The sequence below is a fragment of the Danio aesculapii genome, chromosome 22 (assembly GCF_903798145.1).
Source record: "Danio aesculapii chromosome 22, fDanAes4.1, whole genome shotgun sequence".
NCBI lineage: Eukaryota > Metazoa > Chordata > Actinopteri > Cypriniformes > Danionidae > Danio > Danio aesculapii.
Genome location: NC_079456.1, coordinates 34,674,067 through 34,696,674, shown reverse-complemented (window position 1 = coordinate 34,696,674; position 22,608 = coordinate 34,674,067). Strand labels below are relative to the sequence as shown.

The window sequence follows — 22,608 nt, the reverse complement described above, 5'->3', positions numbered from 1 at the left end:
CTGTTTGTGGTCTGTTGGTGTACTTGCATGCCAACTACAATTGAATTTTCAAATTAACATGTTAAACAATATAGAGACTGCTAAATGAACAAATGTGCGAATATTAAACCAACTTGACGATGTACTTGATAACGTCCTCATTTCTGCAAACGCCGTCTATTTGCCTCTGAACATTTTCCTCGGCCCAAATGTTCAGAAGAGCCCTGGTGTCCTCAACTGACCAGTACTGTCTGCTATCCATTTTTTCTTCTTCTTAGTGAGTTGATCAAGCGCGATAGCAAAACAAATGTAAGGGAAGAAGGCATCTTGTCTCCTCTTTACCTGACACGAAAACTCCGCCTTTGTACGTAACCCCGCCCCGAAGCCCCAGTTGACCCTCCTTGGCCCAAGGTATTCGGCGGGCCGAAAAAGGCTGGACACTGGCCCCAAGGAAGCCCCGCTTTGGCCCGATTACGCCCCGGAAGTGAAAGTGGAAACGCGACTGGCCTTGGCTCGCCCTGGCTCGCTCGCATTAGGCGCGATAGTGGAAACGCGGCTATTGGCTGCAGCTAGTCACTACATCTGACTGCATGTGAGCACGAGTCGGCTGACTGGTCTGGAATTTTTAGCATGCTAGATATTGGATTTTCATCTGCGAGCCTCTTTGATGCGTTGGTCAGTAGTTCACACATAAAGGCTGCCAAGCGTCAAGCACCCCCAGATTTTTCTCCGATCACAGCCCAATCTGTACGCTTATTAACCTCCAAATCGGGCTCAAATCGGACTTAAAATCTTGTAGTATGAACTAGGCTTAAGCAACCATCATTCATTCATTGAATCATTCTCTTCAGGAATCAGTGTTTGGGTGCTCTGTGTTTGTCTGAGGTAATTACTCCATATGAAACTAATTGGTTGGTTCTGGTCACATGACCTGTGGTGTGATTGCAGCAATCGAAGATGTTTTTAACTAGCACTGCATGCGTGTCACTCCATATTTACACAATGTTACGAAATGTCCATATTTAAGCTGCATGTTTCCATTTAAAATAAGACATAATACATGAACAAGCCCCATAGAGTATTGTTAGAAAGTGGGATGGGACTGAGAAGGAACTAAGCCAACATCTAAGAGCAGCATAAAAAACTATCAGCTTTTGTCGTCCCTTCCAAAAAAATTCAAACATGAGTCCCATCTTGAGCCACCAGTTGAGAACCACCATTCTGAAGACGAATGGTAGGAAAGCAGTAGAGATGATCGATACATCGTATAATCCTTTAGATGCTTCATTCGACATAGTAAAACAGGGTAAACGAACAGCGGATTAAAGTGTCTAGTAAAACTCTCACACACACACACACACACACACACACACACACACTCTGGCACTGACTGACCGTTTACCACACTGAATATGAAACGCTGCCCCCATGCAGATAGACAGAGTGATTTGACTTCCGTAAGGCTTTTAAGTTTTATGTAACAAAACGAAGAACAAGAATCCTCCTGGAGACTACAGTTTGCAGTGTCTCACTCGATCTGGATGTGGTCCCTTGATATTTCTCTTAGCGATAAACAAGCCTGTCGCAGCAGAGGCTACCATTGGCCAACCGGAGCAGAGTCTCCTCCAGTACCCTGCGCTTCGATGGCAGTGTTCTAGCAGTTAAACCGGAGCAGGAATCTAATACAGAGCGAGATCAGGTCTCCGAGTTCTCATCCTACAACTGTGGAGAAGCGTCGGAAGCACCTGCTTCCCAAAGTGCGGATACAGACAGTCAAAACGGTTACGCAGAAAAGCTGAGGCTTAGGAGTGCATTACGCTGGCATGCCGTCACAAACCCCTCCACGGGGAGGTACACACGCAAGGCAGAGACTAAGACGCAGATTCAAACACTTCAACAGGGATGCAACGTCTCAGAACATGTAATGACACGGTCATAGATTCCAACATTCGACGAGCATATACTTGCATAAATTGGCGTTACATATGTCGGCCTTGCTAATAACTGGGTGTGATGATTGAGCGATTATGGAGGCACAGGTTTCTTCAGCAGAGAACATTAATCTGCCACACAGAGAAGACACGGAAAGCCACAGCAGAGACGCACCTCGAGAGGAGGTCAAGACGAGGACAGACGAAGACAATGAGTTGTAAGGGCAGACTCAAAGTAACTTCTTGTATACCTGGAGAATCCCAGGTTACCAAATTAGATTCAACTCCTAGCTAAACCTTGGGTGCTTCTCAATATCATTCCTCGTTTCTTCGCTCCTTTGTCCTTCAACCTCAGCTGTCTTGTAGGACAGGGGTGTCTAAACTCAGTCCTTGATGGCCGGTGTCCATCAGAGTGTAGCTCCAACTTGCTTCAACACACAAGTTTCTAGTATATCTAGTAAGAGCTTGATTAGCTGGTTCAGGAGTGTTTGATTAGGGTTGGAGCTAAAATCTGCGCTGGAACTTCATGATCGAGTTTGGACACCCCTGTTGTAGGACATCTCAATCCTCTAGTTGCACCACGGGGAGTCGAAGAGGCAGGAGAAAGGAGGCTTCTTGAGCAAGGATACAGCGGTGGATCCTTTGTAGAAGTGTTTTACGACTAAAATGTGACGCACATGTAAACTCTCATCTGCACCAATAATCTCTTACTTCCTGGGGCGTTTATATTGAAGTTGATATTTAGCCGCACTAAGGCCCAATCCCAATTCTATTTTTGCACCCCTACCCATTCCCCTTGGCCCTTGAAACCGAGTGTGAACGGGAAGGGCTTCAAAATTTACCCCTAAGAAATGGGACAGCACTACAGCACCTGCACACGTCATCTTATGTCATTGCGATCTCTTGCTTCATATGAGATTGACGATCGCGATGATGCGTCCTGAAAAATCTCAGTTTGAAGGGGTATCTAGCCCTTCCCCTTAGCCCTACGCCTTCAAGCTAAAGAGAATTGGGACAGAGAAATACCCATCGTTCTGAGCGTTCACGTGAAGGGGTAGGGGTGTCCCAATTCTCTTTAGCTTGAAGGTGTAGGGTTAAGGGGAAGGGCTAGATACCCCTTCGGTAAGGGGAAGGGCTAAGGGGTAGAATTGGGATTAGGCCTTAAAATCAATGTTTGTGTTTGGTAACATCTAATTCTTATGAGGTTGGTCGATAGCCCAACACTCAATCACTTACTACAGTTTAAAAAAAATAAAAATTTAACGTGCATTAATATGAATATCAAGATATTGCTAATGTTGTTTGTTTTCACAGTTCCTTTAATTTTGATAACATACTTTTAATCGCAAATAAAACGCAGTTATTAACAGGGAGTAATTCATAATCATAAGCAAAATAAAGTTACAGACAAACGAGGTGTTTTGTGGAGGTTGAAACTCTAACGATGCTAACGATTATCTGTAATATTCATAAATCTGGACGTGCGAGCAAAATTACTGATGTGTGGTATTCATTAAACAATGTTGCTTTAAAGTGACGCTACATTTTCACTTCAACTCCTCTGTCCTCGCACTTTTTCCTTGTGTCCTTTCCTTCGAATCCTGAAGCACCGAAAGCCGCCTTTCCACTGCACACAACATTCGGTTACGAGAGATGGAATTCGCCCCCTTGTGGCAGTCGCGCAGAACTTTCAGTTTTTTATCATGCACCATGGGAGAGAAGCTGGATTCTTGCAGTGTCTAAAATAAAGGATCACCACGGTTGAATGAATGAACAAATAAATACTAGAAACTCAGACCGTTAAAAGTTTGCAGAGTTTTCTTAATATAAATTATTTTCTGATTAAAAAATAACGAAAAAATTCCTATCTTGCGTGCACGGACATGCTTGGACAACACTGGAATACATCACATCCTGTCGGCTGGTTGCATACGGTCTATTCGCAATAGTTCATATATTTCAACGTATTCGCAGTTCAAATCGGATCCGAATTTTCCGCATACAGAGATGATGGGAACTCCACGAAGCCCCCGGACTACCCCCGGAAAGGTGGAAGCGAGGAGAGGAAACGAGGATGCTGAAATAAGATATTGAGAAGCACCCCTAGTTACATTTAAAGTGAATGAATGCACCCGTTTTGGTTTTAAACTAGATTATAGTAATCAGGGAATGCTTGGAGTGGCCTCAGTTGTCCAGGGCGGCCGGCTGGTCATGCTCCAGCTTGTAGGAGATGTGCTTACAGCAGAGGCTAGAGAGAGAGAGCTCGCACCTGGGGGTCCGGGCCGGGTCGCAGCGGCCCATCAGTCGCTCCACCAGCCGGCCCAGCCGTGAGCAGGCGTTTTGCCCCTCTGAGAAACAGCACATTGAGTCCACGCATCCGATGCCCTGGTAGGCCTCAATAAACTGCAAAAGAGAAGAGAAAAAAGATGAGCAAATACACTAAGATGGTGAAATCAGACACAAAACAGGACTCGGTTTATGATTTGATGTCCAAAATTGGAAATGACAAGATGTCTTGATCTAATAGTATTGGAGACTCATTCAAACTTTGACAAATAAGGTCTTCAAACTTAAGAGTTTTTCATTTATTATTGCTTTTATGGATTTTCCAGTTGTCCTCCAGAAGAATAATGCCTTTAAGTACTGAGAAAACAAAAATACTGCAATCTGTGAGGATAGCCATACCTCAACACATAGCCCAAAGTATCTGACATTTGACATCGTGTGCAATCACAATCAAGCCAAATCTGTGTATATAGTCTGTGCACTATTTCTTATTATATAATGACCACAATGGGAATACGTTTTGTTTTTTACATCTTTATTGTGTTAGCCTTGAAGAATAAAGTGTAATCACTTATTTTGTTTGTCAAATAATAAGAAAGAAAGAGGGGACAAAAGAAAGACATTTTGGTATATATGCAAAGGTTTTTGTGCTCTTATAAACTAGAGATGCGATTAACACTTTAACACCTCAGATGGCATTAATTTTGGTAATTTTCTAAAACTACAACACTAGACAAAAGTCTGGTCACTGAACAGAAATAATGTCCAGTATAGAATATGTGCTCATGCTGCAGTGGAAACAGAATGAATATTGTGTCTGACTCCATCATGAGCTTGGAGGACTTCATCCATACATCTCTGCAATGACTCAAATCACTGATTAATAAAGTCATCTGGAATGGCAAAGAAAGCGTTCTTGCAGGACTCCCAGAGTTCATCAAGATTATGTGGATTCATCTTCAATGCCTCCTCCATCATCTTACCCCAGACATGCTCAATAATGTTCATGTCTGGTACTGGGCTGGCCAATCCTGGAGCACCTTCACCTTCTTTGCTTTCAGGAGCTTTGATGTGGAGGCTGAAGTATGAGAAGGAGCGCTATCCTGCTGGAGAATTTGCCCTCTCCTGTGGTTTGTAATGTAATAGGCAGCACAAATGTCTTGATACCTCAGGCTGTTGATGTTGCAGATCTGTCGCACGCCCCATACTGAATGTAACCCCAAACCATGATTTTTCCTTTACCAAACTTGACTGATTTCTGTGAGAATCTTGGGTCCATGCTGATTCCAGTCTTCTGCAGTATTTGTGATGGAGTTCAACAGATGAAAAATCAACCTTCTGACACTTTTCCAAATGATCAACTTATTATTTCAAGTCAAGTTATTATTTGTTGCTCTTAAAACTGGGATCCACGACAAGACTTTTGTCAGGTACTGTATACCAGTTTCTTGTTTGATTTAAAGAGAATCCTTAAGTTTCTTTTTGCTATCAAACACTAATATGAGATATTGAATTGAAAGTTACTCAATTTAAACATTCATTAAAATAGATTCTTGTGTTCATCTATCCTTCAATTTAGTTTCCTCCTATATAAATCAAAATGTCATGTTTTTAAAATGTTGAGAAGGTCAAAAGGACAGTTTTTTTGCGTTATTACTTCAAATGAAGAACTAATAGTTAACAAATGTGCACTCCTTTATTTGGGAAAACTATGATGTTAAAATAAGATCCACTAAGCAGATTAGAAAAGAGCCTCAAATACAGGACATCTGGTCATCCCAATAATGGGATTCATAGCTTGAATCACAGATACAGAGGATGGTTTAACATAGAAATCATGCAATGCCAGAAACGAGACAGTGATTGACCAAAAATGAATACATCAGACTGATAAATGAAGCCATTTCTTCTAAACCACAGAGATCCTTGGCTTCAGCCTAGACAGAAATGACATCTTCCTTTAACTCTTCTACTCAATACTCAATTACCGGAGACCCGCATGTTAAATTACAGCCCGAGTGCTCCAACAAGGGTTTATTCAAATCAGAAGCACTCCAACGTCATCCAAAGAGGAGAAAAAGCAGTGGATGAGCCAGAAAGAGGAGGTCAATTCTTTGATTTCTCTCTGGAAACCTGACGAGGCATTATGCAAACGAGAGATATTAACATGAAATCCCTCCAGACTCTCTTCAGCGGGCCTTGCAGAATTACTGTAGTACAATCCTGAGACAAATGTGTTTGTTGGCCTGCGCTTAAATGAGGAGTTTTAGGTATACAAACACTTTGAGTAGTGCTGCATTATACTGGGGGAAAAAGATGACACTGCAATATTTAGTTGTTTTTTGGGTATATATTTTACCATATGAAATATATTTCACCAGACAACTTGATAAGATATATTGATGAAGTAAATTGTTTGGAAAGGATGAGGTGATTTGTAGGGGAGTTCATATGGGTAAATGATTACACTGTGTCCCAACAATACACGACACCGGTGTTACACTCTAAAACATTTTGTCCCCATTTAACCAAACGATGGGTTACAAAAGCCCAGTTTTCTAAAACTAGTGAAACTGGTATATTTATCTAGAAACTAGATTTAAAAAATGAGAGATACAAATAAGACAAAAATGTTTTATATTTATCTAAGAAGTCGGTTTGTTCTGTAGACAATCCAAAACAAATATTGCTTACGGGGGCTAATAATATTGACCTTAAAGTGGCTTAAAAAAATTATATATATATATATATTTACTCAACGGTCACTTTATTGGGTACACCTGTCCAACTGCTCGTTAATGCAAATTTCTAATCAGCCAATCACATGGCAGCAACTCAATGCATTCAGGCATGTAGACATGGTCAAGACGATCTGCTGCAGATCAAACAGAGCATCAGAATGGGGAAGAAAGGGGATTTAAGTGACTTTGAGCGTGGCATGGTTGTTGTTGCCAGGCGGTCAATATGGAGCAAAGTCTCTGAGGAAGATCTCCAGTACCTTGTTGAATCTATGCTAACATATGCCTAATAAAGTGGCCGGTGATATATATATATATATATATCAAAGGTAAAGTGGAACTTTGGAATTAATACGTTTTTAACAGAAAATAAACAAGTTTGCTTGTAACCAATTATGGAACAAATTTAATGTCAAAAATAATTGAAATAAAAAGCTTGTTGAATGGCACTAACTGAATAATAATAAAACAATTCATTGAACTAATGAATCCCTTATGTAATGGTGAATATTAAGAGCTGAATGTGAACCCCTGTGAATTAATGAAAGCACATTTTTTAACTGAATTAAAATGAACTGAAAATTGCCTTTTGAATATTATTCATTGTATTTTAAACAGAACTGAATATTTATGAAGAGGAAGCATTGAATTTAAGTATGAAAATGTGTGTGAAATATTTTTAGTTGAAAAACTCAGAGCTTAAATGAAGAGCTAAATTGTGTTTAACTTATTAAATTGTGTTAATGTTAATAAATGTTCAATTCAGGGCCAAAAATACAATCCCTGACAATTCCACTCATTAAAAAATGCAAGCACTTGTGATTTCAATGCATTATTTATTGTTAATTATCGCTATTCGACAAGCTTTTAATTTCAAATACTTTTGGCATTAAATTTGTTCAATATCTGTTACTTGACTACATGCATCTCGAACAGTAAGCTACTGAAGATATTGCGATGTAATGATAGCGTATGTGCACATGTCTATGCTGAAATAATATATTGTGCAGCTCTACAGTAGCATCTACAAAAAAAAAAAGATGTTTATTTGATACTTGACCTGCCAGCATCCACACATATATCGTGAACTGTAATGACAGCCAAGTACAGTAATCTCCCCCACATTCAGCCTTGGCTAGAAATACAGTCAGTGTTTTCTTGACGTTTCTTGTTAACCTGTGAGCAAGGTTAAAATTTCAGCTATTACTATGTGGACCTTGGCTGTTCTACTAAAAAAAATCAATATTAGCAGGAAGTTGCGGAAAGATTAAATGCAGCATGACTCTCCCCTGTGACTGTAAACAGAGAAACGCAGCTCTAATCAAAAGCAGAAGCTGTCCAGCACAGGCCAAAGGGTACAAGTAAGCTATAAATGAACATCGAGGCTCCGGTCAGTTCATCTCGGTCACTAATAAATGTGCTAACTATTAATAAATCACCTTTACTCATGCATTATCTGTAGACCTGAGAGGATTAAAGTGAATCAGAAGGTGGTTTGTGAAAATACATACCTGATCTGAGATATCTGCCTCCAAACAGACCAATCAAAACCAACACTTTCGCATTAATTAATATTTAAATAAAAAAATATGATCGTTTTACATGTGGAAATGATCAGAATTGGCAGATTCTCTGAATCATCATGACTTCCATTAACAAATACTTTGTGACAACTAGTTTAAAGGCACAATATGTATTTTGGCCACTAGAGGGCGCATATTAACAACAAACAAATGTACAGTTTGATGGGGGCGTTGACTGAGTGTGGAATCATGGGAGTTGTGGTCTTCATCAAACAACAGGACTCCTGCAGAAATCATGTTGACGGATGAGTAAATATTAAACGCTTATTATCATACCTGATCTGGGATATCTGCTTCCAAACAGACCAATCAAATAAACACAATTGTATTAATTACTATATAAATTAAAAATATGGTCTTTTTACATGTGGAAATAATCAGATATGTCAGATATTTTTTCTTCTGGAGAAAGTCTAGTTTTATTGTGTTTTATTTTGGCTAGAATAAAAGTTTTTAATTGCTTTAAACCATTTTAAGCTCTATTATTAGCCCCTTTAAGCAATATTAACCTCATTAAGCCTTTAAATGTCACTTTAAGCTGAATACTATATATCTAGTCAAATTTTATTTACTGGGGAAAGAAGTATACAGGGGGGCTAATAATTCTGACTTCAACTGTATAACACTGTTCTAGTGGTTGTTGTATATTTTAATGAATGAACTCCTACATATTGTGCCTTTAACTGCTGTAACCACAATAATTTGTTCAATGCAGTTGTGGATTTCCTTGAATAATTATCAATAATTAATTACGAGTGGATTGACGATCATATTCGCCTGCAGGGCATGACAAAAACAGGCCATTATACATTACCTAGCATTACTAAAAGTCATGTACTGCGGCTGTCAGTAACCTTTCACATATGACCACAACAACAACAAAAGGCATTTAAATAAATGACTGATATTGCTAACGAAACAATAACAAGTGCTTGCTTGAAAAATAAGGCGACATTAAAAACAAACACAACAACGTAACAATGAGGGAGTCGATTGTGGGGAATGAAAATAAAGATGATGCCGGCTTCAGACTACACAATAGTCACTGTGTCATAAATGACATTCTGACTCCTTAATTTTCACCATGTCATGTATAAGGTCAGAAGATCAGTCACTGCCTGCTCTCTTTAAAGGGTTAGTTCATAACAAATGTTTATATGGTCATTCATTCATTCTCCTTTGGCTTAGGCCCAATCTCAATTCTATTTTTGTACTCCTACCCCTTCCTCTTGGCCCTTAAAACCGAGTGTGAAGGGAAAGGGCTTCAAAATTGACCCCTAAGAATTGGGACGGCACTACAGCACCTGCACACGTCATCAGATGTCATCACGATTTCTTGCTTCATATGAGATCAGACGATGGCGACTGCTGTAGTTATTCCAGTTGTGTTATTTGTTGGTATTTATCTTCAGGAAATCTCTGAAGGCATTTATCGTGTTATCATAATGATCTAATGTGACGATAAGATCGTAATACTGTGTATTTACACTGTGGCCATATTCATCCATGTAAACACATGAAAATAACATTAATATTATAGCAGACACTGTAAATAAGCTCATTCTCAGACACTAGGCTTTTCTGACAGGGTATTCCAGTGTCATCGAGTGTCAGAATGTTGTGGGACTGCTGTACAGGAGTTATTATTAGGGATTATAGATTGTGAAATTTAGCGGTTTTTATTTTAGTGTATTTTAAGGCATGACAGTAAAACACGAACGCGGTTATGAATATATTCAAACATGTGCTTGTCCGTAAAAAAAATCATAATAATGACAAAAAAACACTAATTTGTGGATCTCCTTATTTCCGGGTGCAGCTGTGGCTGGTGTATTCTGGGAAATTTTCTTACCCCTTGGTTTCGAGTGTAGTCCTGAAAAATCTTCGTTTGAAGGGGTAAGGTGAAGGGGTAGAATTGGGATTGGGCCTTAGTCCCTTATTTATCAGGGGTCGCCACAGCGGAATGAACCGCCAACTATTCCAGCATACGTTTTACACAGCGGATGCCCTTTCAGCCGCAACCCAGTACTGGTAGTGGCGGTTCTATCTTAAATAGCACCCTGGGCGAACCACCCCATATACCCCCCCCCCCAAGATAATTTATAGAATTATCTGTTCACTCGACTCAAGGCCGAGAATTAATGTAGTCTTACTTCCCTGACTCTTTACCTCTACTTTCTGTTTCACAGCCATGCTTAGTCAAAATAAGATCATCATCATATTATAGAAACTTTTGTCAACTAGCAAAACTCGCTGCGTGCTGACACCTCGTGTCCAAGTATGAGCATGAGCATGAGCAGCGTGCATGTTAACAACTGGGATTCTGATCAGGACCAGCGTGTGTGTGAGGCGCGCGGGAATGGCTGTCTGAGCGCATGCGTCAGTTTGCTTTCACTAGCATTGTTTTTGTTGCACATACAGAAAAACAAACTTGTGCCAAATGTGACGGGCCCCTAACGTCTTTATTCTGGGATTAGCCTACCACTCTTGGGATTATTACACTTGCATAAAATAAATCATATCTCAAAGGATACTGAGGCACGTAGGATTTTTACTGGCCACGTTTTTTTCCCCTTTTCTTTTGCTCTTTTGTCTCCCCGTGCCACCCTCAACAAGATGCCGCCCTTGGCGATCGCTAGGGCCAGACGGAATCTACTGACATTTTTTGCTATTTCTGCTATTTATTTGGTAAACAAAGCAAGTCTTCTATATAATATATCTACTATATTACTGTACAAACTATATAGTAAATAAATCAGAGGAATATTTTCATATTAGTCAATAATGTTACTGTAATAATTATATTACAAACTGAATAAATATTAATTTACACACATTTACACAAGTAAATAAACAGAATTGCGCGCGCAAATTCCGTGTGGGCCTAGCGATCGCCTATATTGCCCATGCCTAAGTCCGTCACTGGAAACACCCATACACACTCATACACTACGGTCAATTTAGTTTATCAATTCCCCTATAGCGCATGTGTTTGGACTGTGGGGGAAACCGGAGCACCCGGAGGAAACCCACGCCAACCCAGGGAGAACATGCAAACTCCACACAGAAATGCCAACTGACCCAGCTGCCACTCGAACCAGCGACCTTCATTCAGTGAGGTGACAGTGCTAACCACTGAGCCACCATGCCGCCCTTGTATTTTAAGTTATTTAGGTTTCAGCTAATTATTTAGTTTAGTTATACAAGGATTAACTCAATATATTAAGTACGCATGACTAATGTAAGCGGAGATTTGATTTATCACAGGGTAGTTTAAAAGCTGTGAATGAGTTCCAATCAGATCGTGCCAAAAATTGGGTTGATAAGAGTGTGTAGTCTGAATCTGACATCCTGACATAAGACGACATGCATAAACGAAGGCACTTCAGGCAGAGATTAGAAGTTTCCAGCGGATGGATGTTAGAATCTAAGCCTCATGCCAGTGTTAAGTGCCACATCACGAGGAGAGAGCGAGTGTCCCATGACAGAATGGTTCAGGGTGATGTTGGTCACATACTGTAAACACATACAATAGACGGGGTTAAGCACTACCTAGGGGATGGGTAGGGCTGCACCAGAGGCGGAGGAAAAGCAGCGATCAGTGGCCGATTGTCCTCCCCTCTGCTCCCGATTTCAGCAGTGTCATATTCTGAGCTGACTGAAACCTTATCCGCTTCCATCTGGAAGGACAAAACAGCGCGGTGAGTCTCCCGGACGGATGACAACAGAAGAGGTGAACGAGCATGAAACTGCCCCACATCCACTGCCAGAACTGAAGAAGCTTTGTTCCAAATGCTAGTGAGCTGCTCTCCTCATCATGTTGTGTAGGGAAGGGGGAAGATTTAGGAAGCATCACTAATGCTTTCGTGTGTTTGCCAAGTATTACATTTAATATAACACTGTGCGGGAGGGGGGACAATCGAGTGTTATAGCAGACTTGCTAATTTGGTAGCCCAAGGTAGGCTTGACATTAAAACAAAAAGACAATAGTGAAAATTAGAGTAGATGAATAAACACATAATGATGATAATAATATTAATGAATAATTATACACGCAAAAAAGATTGAGCTGTTTGTTCAAACTAATGTTTAAAGTTTAAAATGAGCTTAATCAACACAATTCTTGAGTGTTTTGGAGGACAACTTAATTGTTTTATGTTCAATCCACTTATATTTGTAAAAAAAAATAGTTAACTTAATTTGTGTTCGGACAACTTGAAGGAATTGTGTGGAAGCCAGAATATTTTTGGTGTATAAATACACATACTCAAGCATCTTTACATACAAAAGCTATAAGGCAAAGGCAACATGATCAAACATTAAATTATTAATATACTATTTATTTACTTCATTTATTTTCTGTTTACTAATTCTGTAACTGCGGTCTACATGTATGTATGTATGTATGTATATATGTATGTATGTATGTATGCATGTATGCATGTATGCATGTATATATGTATGCATGTATATATGTATATATGTATGTATGTATATGTATGTATATGTATGTATGTATGTATATGTATATATGTATGTATGTGTGTGTATGTATGTATGTATGTATATGTATGTATATATGTATGTATGTATGTATGTATCTATGTATGTATCTATGTATATATATATATATATATATATATATATATTTTATTTTTATTTTTTTCACTCTTTCTGCCTTTACATGCTATTAACATGCTTTTAAGTCCAACTTAAATGTTCTGTATTGCATAGCATCCGAGAGTTATTTTATATTTTAGTACTATATATAAATACACATTACATTTACATTTTTAAATGACATATTTTCTTATTTTATTCACTGTTTTTATTCTATCGTATCATATTTCATAATGACATTTTTTTTCTCGATTTTATTGAACTCCTATCTGTACAGCACGTTGGTGAACACATGTTGTTCCCTAAAAAAAGTGCTTTATAAATTGGTCACAATGTTTGACGTAAGAACACACAACAGAGCTGCCATTTGTATGCCATTTTTAGAAGATTTGTTTCCCAACAGGTTTCCAATCGGTCAATTCCTGCGTATTTGTGTTGGAAAAAATGTGGTTCGTTTAAGACGTGCTGACACAAAACGTTCTTTGAAATTAAAGCTGCAGGATACTGGAAACATGTTCAGTATAGTTGTTGAGTATTGTGATAACTATATATCTAACCATAGAACATCATATTTTTTTATTAGTTATGCTTTTAGATCATTTATTTATGTAATGATATTAAAATAAAAAGCTAAACGATATTTTCCAGATCTAATAAGTTCTAACTCAGACTAAAAAAACTGAGTCAAGGTGCAAACATTTAGTCTTTAAATCGCGATGAGTAAGTGAAAACCTCTGATTGGCTGTTGTCATTTTCCTCTCTCATCTCGACTCCGCCCATTAGTGTTTTTATTTTCAGCTCTGGGTTCACATTTGGGCCGCTCCTAACCCTAATCAAGAACAGCAACTACTGTGGAGGCGGGGCTAAAGATAGTACGACTCCACCTGATTGGTCAAATTTAGATATACAATGCATAAAATAAGTGTCGTTTATTACACGTCTGCGATACATATATTGCATATTAGTGTTGTTACAATACTGGAATTAGATAGCAATCGAAATTTAAAAAAACGTCCATTTCCTGCTAACATTTGAGCGCTGTTGAGCGCGTTCTTAAACACCGCTGACTTGCCATTGTGTTCACATGCTCAACAGAAATTACCGTGATTGGCCGTGAAGGTCATCAGTTCACCGAACTCCCCGCTGTTTACTGAGTGTACCACAGATACAGGGACACTGGAGTGTTTTAAAGCCGCAATTCATTAGCAGATCACTTGTATGTCAGCTTATGAACAGACCAGTTGATCTTCTTAAACACAGCTGATTTGTGTTCATGTGCTCAACAGAAATGACTGTGATTGCCCGTAAATGTCATCAGTTCAACGAACTCACCACTGTTTACTGAGTGTAACCACAGATACAGGGACACTGGAGGGCTTTAAAGCCGCGATTCATCAGCAGATCACTTGTATGCATCAGCGGATCGCTTGTAGGTCAGCTTATAAACAGACCAGCTCATCTTCTTAAACAACCGCTGACTTGCCATTGTGTTCACATGCTCAACAGAAATGACCGCGATTGCCCGTAAATGTCATCAGTTCAACGAACTCACCACTGTTTACTGAGTGTAACCACAGATACAGGGACACTGGAGGGCTTTAAAGCCGCGATTCATCAGCAGATCACTTGTATGTCAGCTTATAGACAAACCAGCTGATCTTTGCAGCTTTAAAACACTCTTCCCTGTACTTGTGGTTACACTCAGTAAACAGCGGTGAGTTTGGTGAACTGATGACCTTCACGGCCAATCACAGTCATTTCTGTTGAGCACATGAACACAAAGGCAAATCAGCGGTGTTTAAGAACGAGCTCAAATGTTAACGGGAAATGGACGTTTTTTTAATACATTTAAGTACCGATTGGTAGGCCCAGAAGGAATCTGTGGACATTTTCTGCTATTTCTGCGAAGAATTTTGGTACATTTCTATGGAACCATTTCGGTAGCATACCTGCCAACACTCTAGTTTTTCACGAGAGTCTCCCGTATTTCAGACTCATCTCCCGTATTGCTCTGTCTCCCGGAAAACTCCCGGAAATCCACCCCTCAACCCTCATCCCCCCTCCCCCGCTCCTCAGCTTTTTTGGTTCAGTCCCAATGCGCTCCGAACCAACCGCGCAACCATCTTCATACCTGCTTCCCAGTTCGCGCGCACCTTCACCCCCGCTCTTCAGTTCGCGCGCACCCTGCCCCCCAGCACCCTTCCCCCACCCCCTGCTCTTCACTACGCGCACCTTCAAGTAAAATCCCCCGGATTTTATGATTTAAATGTTGGCAGGTATGTTCGGTAGTATCATAACTAAAACATTAATATGTCAAATAAAAAATAATCTCTTTTTAACTTTTATTTAATGTTTACAATGCAAATCCAATTAGATCCACTTTATTTGGTAAACAAAGCAAGTCTCTCATATAATATCTCTACTAAAAGACAGAAAATATTACTGTACAAACTGTATTGTACATAAATCAGATGAACATTTTTATATTAGTCAATAATATTACTGTAGTTAATTTATAAACTGAATAAATATAGATTTACACACATTTACTCAAGTAAATAAACAGTATTAATGATGGGCTGAAAATCTGCAGAATTCTGCGCACAGATTCCGTGTGGGCCTACCGATTGGTACCGAATTCCAGTATCATGACAACAATAATGCACATACTATTACCGTAATAACAATAATAGTGTGATATATATATCATATATATATAGATATCTTCTACAGGCACATCTACAGTGTTTTATTAATACATGACCCGAGCAGAAAGGCAGATCACTGAGTTTTGGAACAAAGCTAATCATCTCAGAAGTCAAATTCAGAGTTTTACTGACTTCCTGCAGTGTGTTGGACTGGAGATCACTTCCTGTGCTCGTTGATAGACTATAGAAACAATCATTTAGGGAGCATGCGATCCGGATAACACTTTTTAATAAAGCATCTGATGGGGCTGTGAGCTGAAGCCCATGCAGCACGAGGAGGCGTCTTCAAACATCTTCATTTCTGACCTTCAGAGTCATGCACTTAAAGCAGGTAAACAGGTTTGGCATGCAGGGTGAGCAGTTAAACCCGCGTGTGTGGTTTATCTCTCTGGGTTATCTTGTTAGTTTCGTCCACCGCATGCAGTGTGAGAGTGTCTCTCCTACTCTACCTAATCTTGCCCAGCTGATTCTTGGCTCGGGACAGAGGCTGAAGCGCGATGAAGTCGTCACCTATAGCCACGCGGTTGGTGTACATCTACAGAACACACACACACAGAGGAGCAGGAAAGAGGAGAAAGAGTCACATGTGAAGTAATACACACACACATACAAGCTACAGAGCTCTAGCCACACACATTCAGAAATGACACAGACAGGAAACAGGAAACAAGCAGCAGAAGCAGAGAGAGATCTTAAAGTATCGGGTGTCATCCGCAGGACAGAGATGCTGACGCCACAGACCTGTACTGCAGCAGAGACCACGAAACGCCAGACACACACACACTGACAAACACAAGCTGTGTTTCCACACACATATTTATATGTACATTTTATAATATCGCATTAAATAATGCCTAATGATGAACGATTATGCGCATTTTTAATTCAGTGTGTGTTAGAGGTGACCTGTGCCTCAACCAGGGGCGTAGCGGACATTTTAAAAGTGATCATATCATGATCATATTTTATTGTGGTCAAATAAGCATAATCTAAATATATAATATAATTTATATTATTTATAATATAAATATATTCTATACTGGACATTATTTCTGTTCAGTGACAAGACTTTTGTTCAAGCAAAGTCAGACCTTACTGTCCTAATGAAATCATTCAAAATCAAGGCCTGATCATATTTTATTGTGGTAAAATAAGCGTAATCTAGAGGCCTTTGCCTTTCATATGAGCCACTTCTGATACCAAATGATCAACTAAAAGTCAAGGTATTATTTGCTGTTCCTAAAACTTGGATAGGCGACAAGACTTTCATCAGGTAGTGTACTAAACAAAAGCATTACTATTTTTGTTGGCTTTTATTTAGATTTTTCATGATTTATTTATTTCTTGTTATGGTGGTTTGAAAAGCCAGCATACTGTTATCTATCAAAACTTCTTCTTCTTCTTCTTATTCTTCTGAGACTAATTTCTAAGTGTATCTCCTCCTAGGCCTTTCAAGCTACATACTTCAAACTTTCGTCAAACCTTCAAACTGGTCTGACTCGGGTTGCTATATCTTTTCTAACTGATCCGACTTTGGGTTTCCTGAAAAACGACCCAGAAAAATCCCAAAAGTCCCATTGACTTAACATTGGGTCAAACTTTGTGAGCTCATAACTCTGCATCAGACTGTCCTACAGACTTCTAACTGGACTCATTTAACTCAGTCTAGCCAGCAGCCAATCACTGATTTCCTTTAAACTTACTAGCCACTCCCTAGCAACCAATTTCAGCACCCTAGCAACTGTCCCAGAGACTGTGACTAGCTATTCTAACACATGCTAACAGTTTTAACATCCTACTGACATGCTAATCTTGTTAGAAAGGTGCTAGCAACACGATAGTGACATGCTAGTCATGCTAGTTACATGCTAATTCATGCTAGAATCATGCTAAAAACATGACAATTCGTGCTAGAATCATGCTAGTAACATGCTAATTCATGCTAGGATCATGCTAATAACATGCTAATTCGTGCTAGAATCATGCTAGTAACATGCTAATTCATGCTAGAATTATGCTAGAAACATGCTAATTCATGCTAGAATCATGCTAGTAACATGCTAATTCATGCTAGAAACATGCTAGTAACATGCTAATTAATGCTAGAATCATGTTAATTTATGTTAGCAACTGCCTAGCAACCACTCAGAATACTTTAGCAACCGCCTAGCAACAACCTAGAAAATGCTAACATATATGTACTTATCTATGCCGACTGTTTCAAACTTCATAAAAACTGCTTCAGTTATTTACACTTTAAAACGACTTCAAACTTTTAGACTCGGCTTTTCAAGCCACCATAAAGTTTGTCCTCAAACTTTAATATCTAGTTCTGAATGCTGTTAATCATGTAGGATTTGTTGTGGAGTGAGAAGAATATCTGCACATTTATATATTAATGATATATAGAGTGCATCCGGAAAGTACTTTGTTGATGCATCTTTGGCAGAAATTACAGCCTCAAGTCTTTCTGAATATGATGCCACAAGCTTGGCACACCTGCCACCTGTACTACGAGTGCTCTCTGAACGCACTGTAAGCATAGAATGTTGGTGAAGTTTACACTTTAATCATGTTTTACATTATTTATGTAATACATTTTTAAAAATGTGACTTTCCTCTGATTTTTTCTTAAGATTACAACAATTGTGTTCATTTAGCTGTGTTCATGTATACAGTAACGTCATCTTTATAGCTTTTTTTGCTTCAAAAATGACAGTTACGTTATATTTAGTGCTGGTTCAGCTTTAGATTGATTTTTTTAAGGTGTAAAAAGGCATGGCCGAACATTCTGTCCTTTCTGTGGTTGAACCTCTGATGTCATATCCTGTTGTTGGCTCATTTCGATGACTTTAGATGGTTTTATTCATGTTCGGCACCTCTGGTTTGATTAAAGAGAACTCTTATGAAGCTCTGCACCAAATAAAGCTGCGATAACAGAGCATGTGAAATTCTGTCAGACGGTGCTGTGAAGAGGCTCAGGACCAAACAAGATGATGCCATATCGATAAAGCGAATTGTTGCTCCATATTTAAAATAGCACAGATTAAAATGCACACGTTTTGATCTTCAATCTTCTGTGCAAAATCAAAGTTCACCAACTTCAATTTTCCAAACGCAGCGACATGTTTTATAGAAACATGTTGACTCCATTACACATTTACACAAGTTCTCATCTAAACAAACTAACACATTCAGTAAGTTTTGCCACAACATGTATGTTAATGAAGCGATTTCATTAAGGTTTTACATTTATTCTTTTATTTTTGGACAAAAAAATGACAGAGTTAATGCTAAGTGAACCAAAACTAAATGTATTATGTTTTAATTATTAGTAATAAGTTATATCAGCTTTGACTCCATCATGTAAATATGTAGAAGTTTATTTTGTGCTATTATGCATTTTATGTTTTGTCTTTTCATTGTTTGTGTGTTTTTGGACCATGTGTATGTCTATAATAAAGTTTAGATTAAAGCATTATTATTATTGATGTGGTGGTGGTGGTGGGGGGGGGGGGGGGGGGGGTGGGGGGGGGGGGGGGGGTGTTTTTACTAACCATTCACAACAGATTTTCACCAACTCGGTACTCAAATGTGCCATTAATCCACACAATGAGTCAAAACAGAATCTGTGCGTGCAGAAATCTAAAATAATTGTGAGTCCATCATTCAATCTACTTATCTACTCCTGTGATTTTGTGTAAATATATATATATATATATATATATATATATATATATATATATATATATATATATATATATATATATGAATATATAAATATATATGAAGTTATATATATATAACTTCAGTTTGTATATTGATTTCAGTGATTTTATTGAATAACATGCAAACGTTTTAATGGGTTATGTCTGTAAACATCTGCTAAACGCATAAACATAAATTGTTTGTCTTTTAGTAGCTTTATTTTATGAGAGACTTGCTTTGTTTACCAAACAAGTGGTTCTTTTTGGATTTGCATTGTAAACCTACAAGTAACCTTAAAAGTATTTATTTTTTAAAAAGTATTTAGTAACTATACTCTTAAAATCATCATCCTGATAAATCCACAGATTTTGTACTATTACTTAATAAGGTTAGGGTTAGGGTTCTGTCTAGCCCCGATTATTACCTGAAAAAATACAGTTTATATTTGAAAGGAAATGTCTTTTGCTGATGTCGAATCATCAATAATACATCACTGGAACTGGATTATTTAAATGTCAATTATTAATGCTGCCACTTATATGAGAAACTTTAAAAACCTGTCAGAAAATATATTTTTTCCAAGACACTTCTATACAGCTTAACTAGGTTAATTAGGTTAACTAGGCAGGTTAGGGTATTGTAAAAAGATGGTTTGTTCTGTAGACTATGTAAAAAATATAGCTTAAAGAAGCTAATAATTTTGACCTTAAAATGGTTCATAAAAAAAATGTAAAACTGCTTTTATTCTAGCCGAAATAAAACAAATAAGACTTTCTCCAGAAGAAAAAATATTATCAGACATACTGTGAAAATTTCCTTGCTCTGTTAAACATCATTTGGGAAATATTTAAAGATTTTCAAAGGGGGGCTAATAATTTTGACTTCAACTGTTTAAGTGTTCACTCCAGACGCGTCATGCACAAATAGACGCCTGAACATTTTGAGTACTCATTTCATTCGCATGTCAAATTCGCTTCATTCACATGCAATTCACTTCACAACAGACATGAATTCGCATCATGGCTTCTGTCTGCCCGGTGACTAGTTACATTGCTAAACGCAGTTTGGCTAGCATGTGATTTAGGAAGGCTGAAAAACAGCATAGATTCGTTCGGCGCCATGTCTGAATCCACTATAACTTTTCAGAGGTGCATCAGCTCTGAGTTCATCAACTCCTCCAGAAACTGTACCTGGATGATAGAGGCTTTCAGCGGTGCTTCAGACTGAGCCGAGCCCAGTTTGTTGAGCTGCTGTCTGGTGTCAGCAGGAGGATTTCCCCTCATGACACCAACAACAAGCGCTACGTCATAATCATACCCCAAACAAGAGCAAGCTAAAGTTAAAGTGATTCACGAATCAAACACGTAAATGCTCAATTCACATGGTTTCATTCACACGAATCGTGTCATTTGCGCCGCCTCATTCGCGCGTATCGCAACACAAGATGTCTATTCGCATCTTTGCATTGACTTTACATGTAAATCACTCGTGCTTGATGCTTCAACTGCGTCTGGTGTGTACACGCCATTACACAAACTATTATATATAAGTATTATAAAGATCTGGACAAAACTGTTGGTAAATGTAAATTTTGTCGAGGCCTGTTTCATTAGCAAGCCTTTTTTAATTTTTAAACCACAATTCAAACACAAAATCTGACTCTTAGGGGTTTGTTATCAGTCATTTTTGATTTATCGTTACTTTTCTTTCCGGTTTCAAGTGACTTCAGTGACCAGGTCAGTTTTCTTTCATCAATAGATGTGTAGCAACCATTTTATCCATGCCTGTATATATTCTCATTATTCAACCAGATGACATCTCACATTCAGAGTCCAGAAATAACGAGTGTGCCTTCTGCATTATGTTATTAATGTTGCAGTGAAAGCTGCGGTCTGATGATGTGCGTTATGCCAGAGCGAGTTTGTGAATGTGCGTGAGAATTCATGCAGCCACATGCTTTATTATTGCATCATCTGTAAGCATAAATATAGCACATTTGCATACAGTTGAGGGCAAAATTATTCGCCCCTTCCTGTAAAGCTTTGATTCTTTTCCAAACATTTCTCAAGTGATGTTTAACAGGTTATAAAAGTTATTTATTATTTTTAAACTAAGTTTTTAGTTACTATACTCTCAAAATCATTCCAGATAAATCTGCAGATTTTGCATACAATTACTTAATAGGGTTAAGGTTAGGGTTCTGTCTAGCCCTGCTTATTACCTGAAAAATACAGTACATAATTCTGGGTTTTTCGGTTTTCACAAAGTCAGATTTAAGACCTTTTTAAGAACATTATGAATGAAATTTCAGACTTATACAGGGTTACATTAAAATGAGTTATTTCGTTGCCACATATTTTAAATAATGTGTCAAAACAAGTAAACCATAGTTGTATACATGCTTTTTTTTTCAACTTACAGTAGATTTTCTTAAAAAAAAAAGACTGACAAGCTTTAAGAATTATAATAAACTAAATGTACTTGTCTCATGTCTAGGTCAGTGTACCCACCATTTACGGTCTATAAATACATGGAGAATGTTATTGTAAGGAAGATAATTAAAACCTATTGTAAATAGAGCTATAAATAGAGACTTTATTGAGATGGATTGTTGGAGATTGGCTGGGTGGTGACCTTATTGAGTAGCTTTATGTAGACGTAAACAATTAAAACCAGTTTAAAATGATTAATGAAGACCTACAAACCAATATTTCAGCAAATTTAAGAACTTTTAAGGCCATAAATGTTTTTAAAATATAAGACACTTGAGGTCTTTGTAAGACCCTGCCGAGACCCCGTATTATTAGCAGAATTAAGTAGTTTTTAACCTTTTTTTAAACCATTCGATATCATTAGCCCCATTAAGAAATAATTTGTTTACAGAACAAACTGCTGTTGTCTATTGCACTTTAAGATCAATACTAGTATCTTAAAACATTACAGGTGTAATGATCACGGTTGATCCATGATTCGTATGGATCACAACCCATGGTTCAGAACAAACGTGACCCGCAGATTAGGCTTGCAGATTAATCCTAAATTTGTAACGATCACA

General features: G+C 38.2%; 1 protein-coding gene across 4 annotated transcripts in view; it reads right to left on the bottom strand.

Moving 5' to 3' along the window:
* Nucleotides 1-22,608, bottom strand: part of atp11b (ATPase phospholipid transporting 11B (putative)) — a 96,615-nt gene that overhangs the window by 5,392 nt on the left and 68,615 nt on the right. Inside the window, exons 29-31 of one of the 4 annotated variants that reach the window (XM_056448088.1) lie at nt 16,295-16,380; nt 12,070-12,197; nt 4,224-4,313 (exon numbers count right to left, since the gene is read on the bottom strand). In XM_056448088.1, the coding sequence (XP_056304063.1) occupies nt 12,116-12,197; nt 16,295-16,380 (168 nt within the window). In that variant the 3' untranslated portion in view covers nt 4,224-4,313; nt 12,070-12,115. Of the gene's footprint in view, nt 1-4,179; nt 4,314-12,069; nt 12,198-16,294; nt 16,381-22,608 lie in introns of those variants that run through there. The other 3 variants (XM_056448087.1, XM_056448085.1, XM_056448086.1) reach the window with 3 other exon arrangements.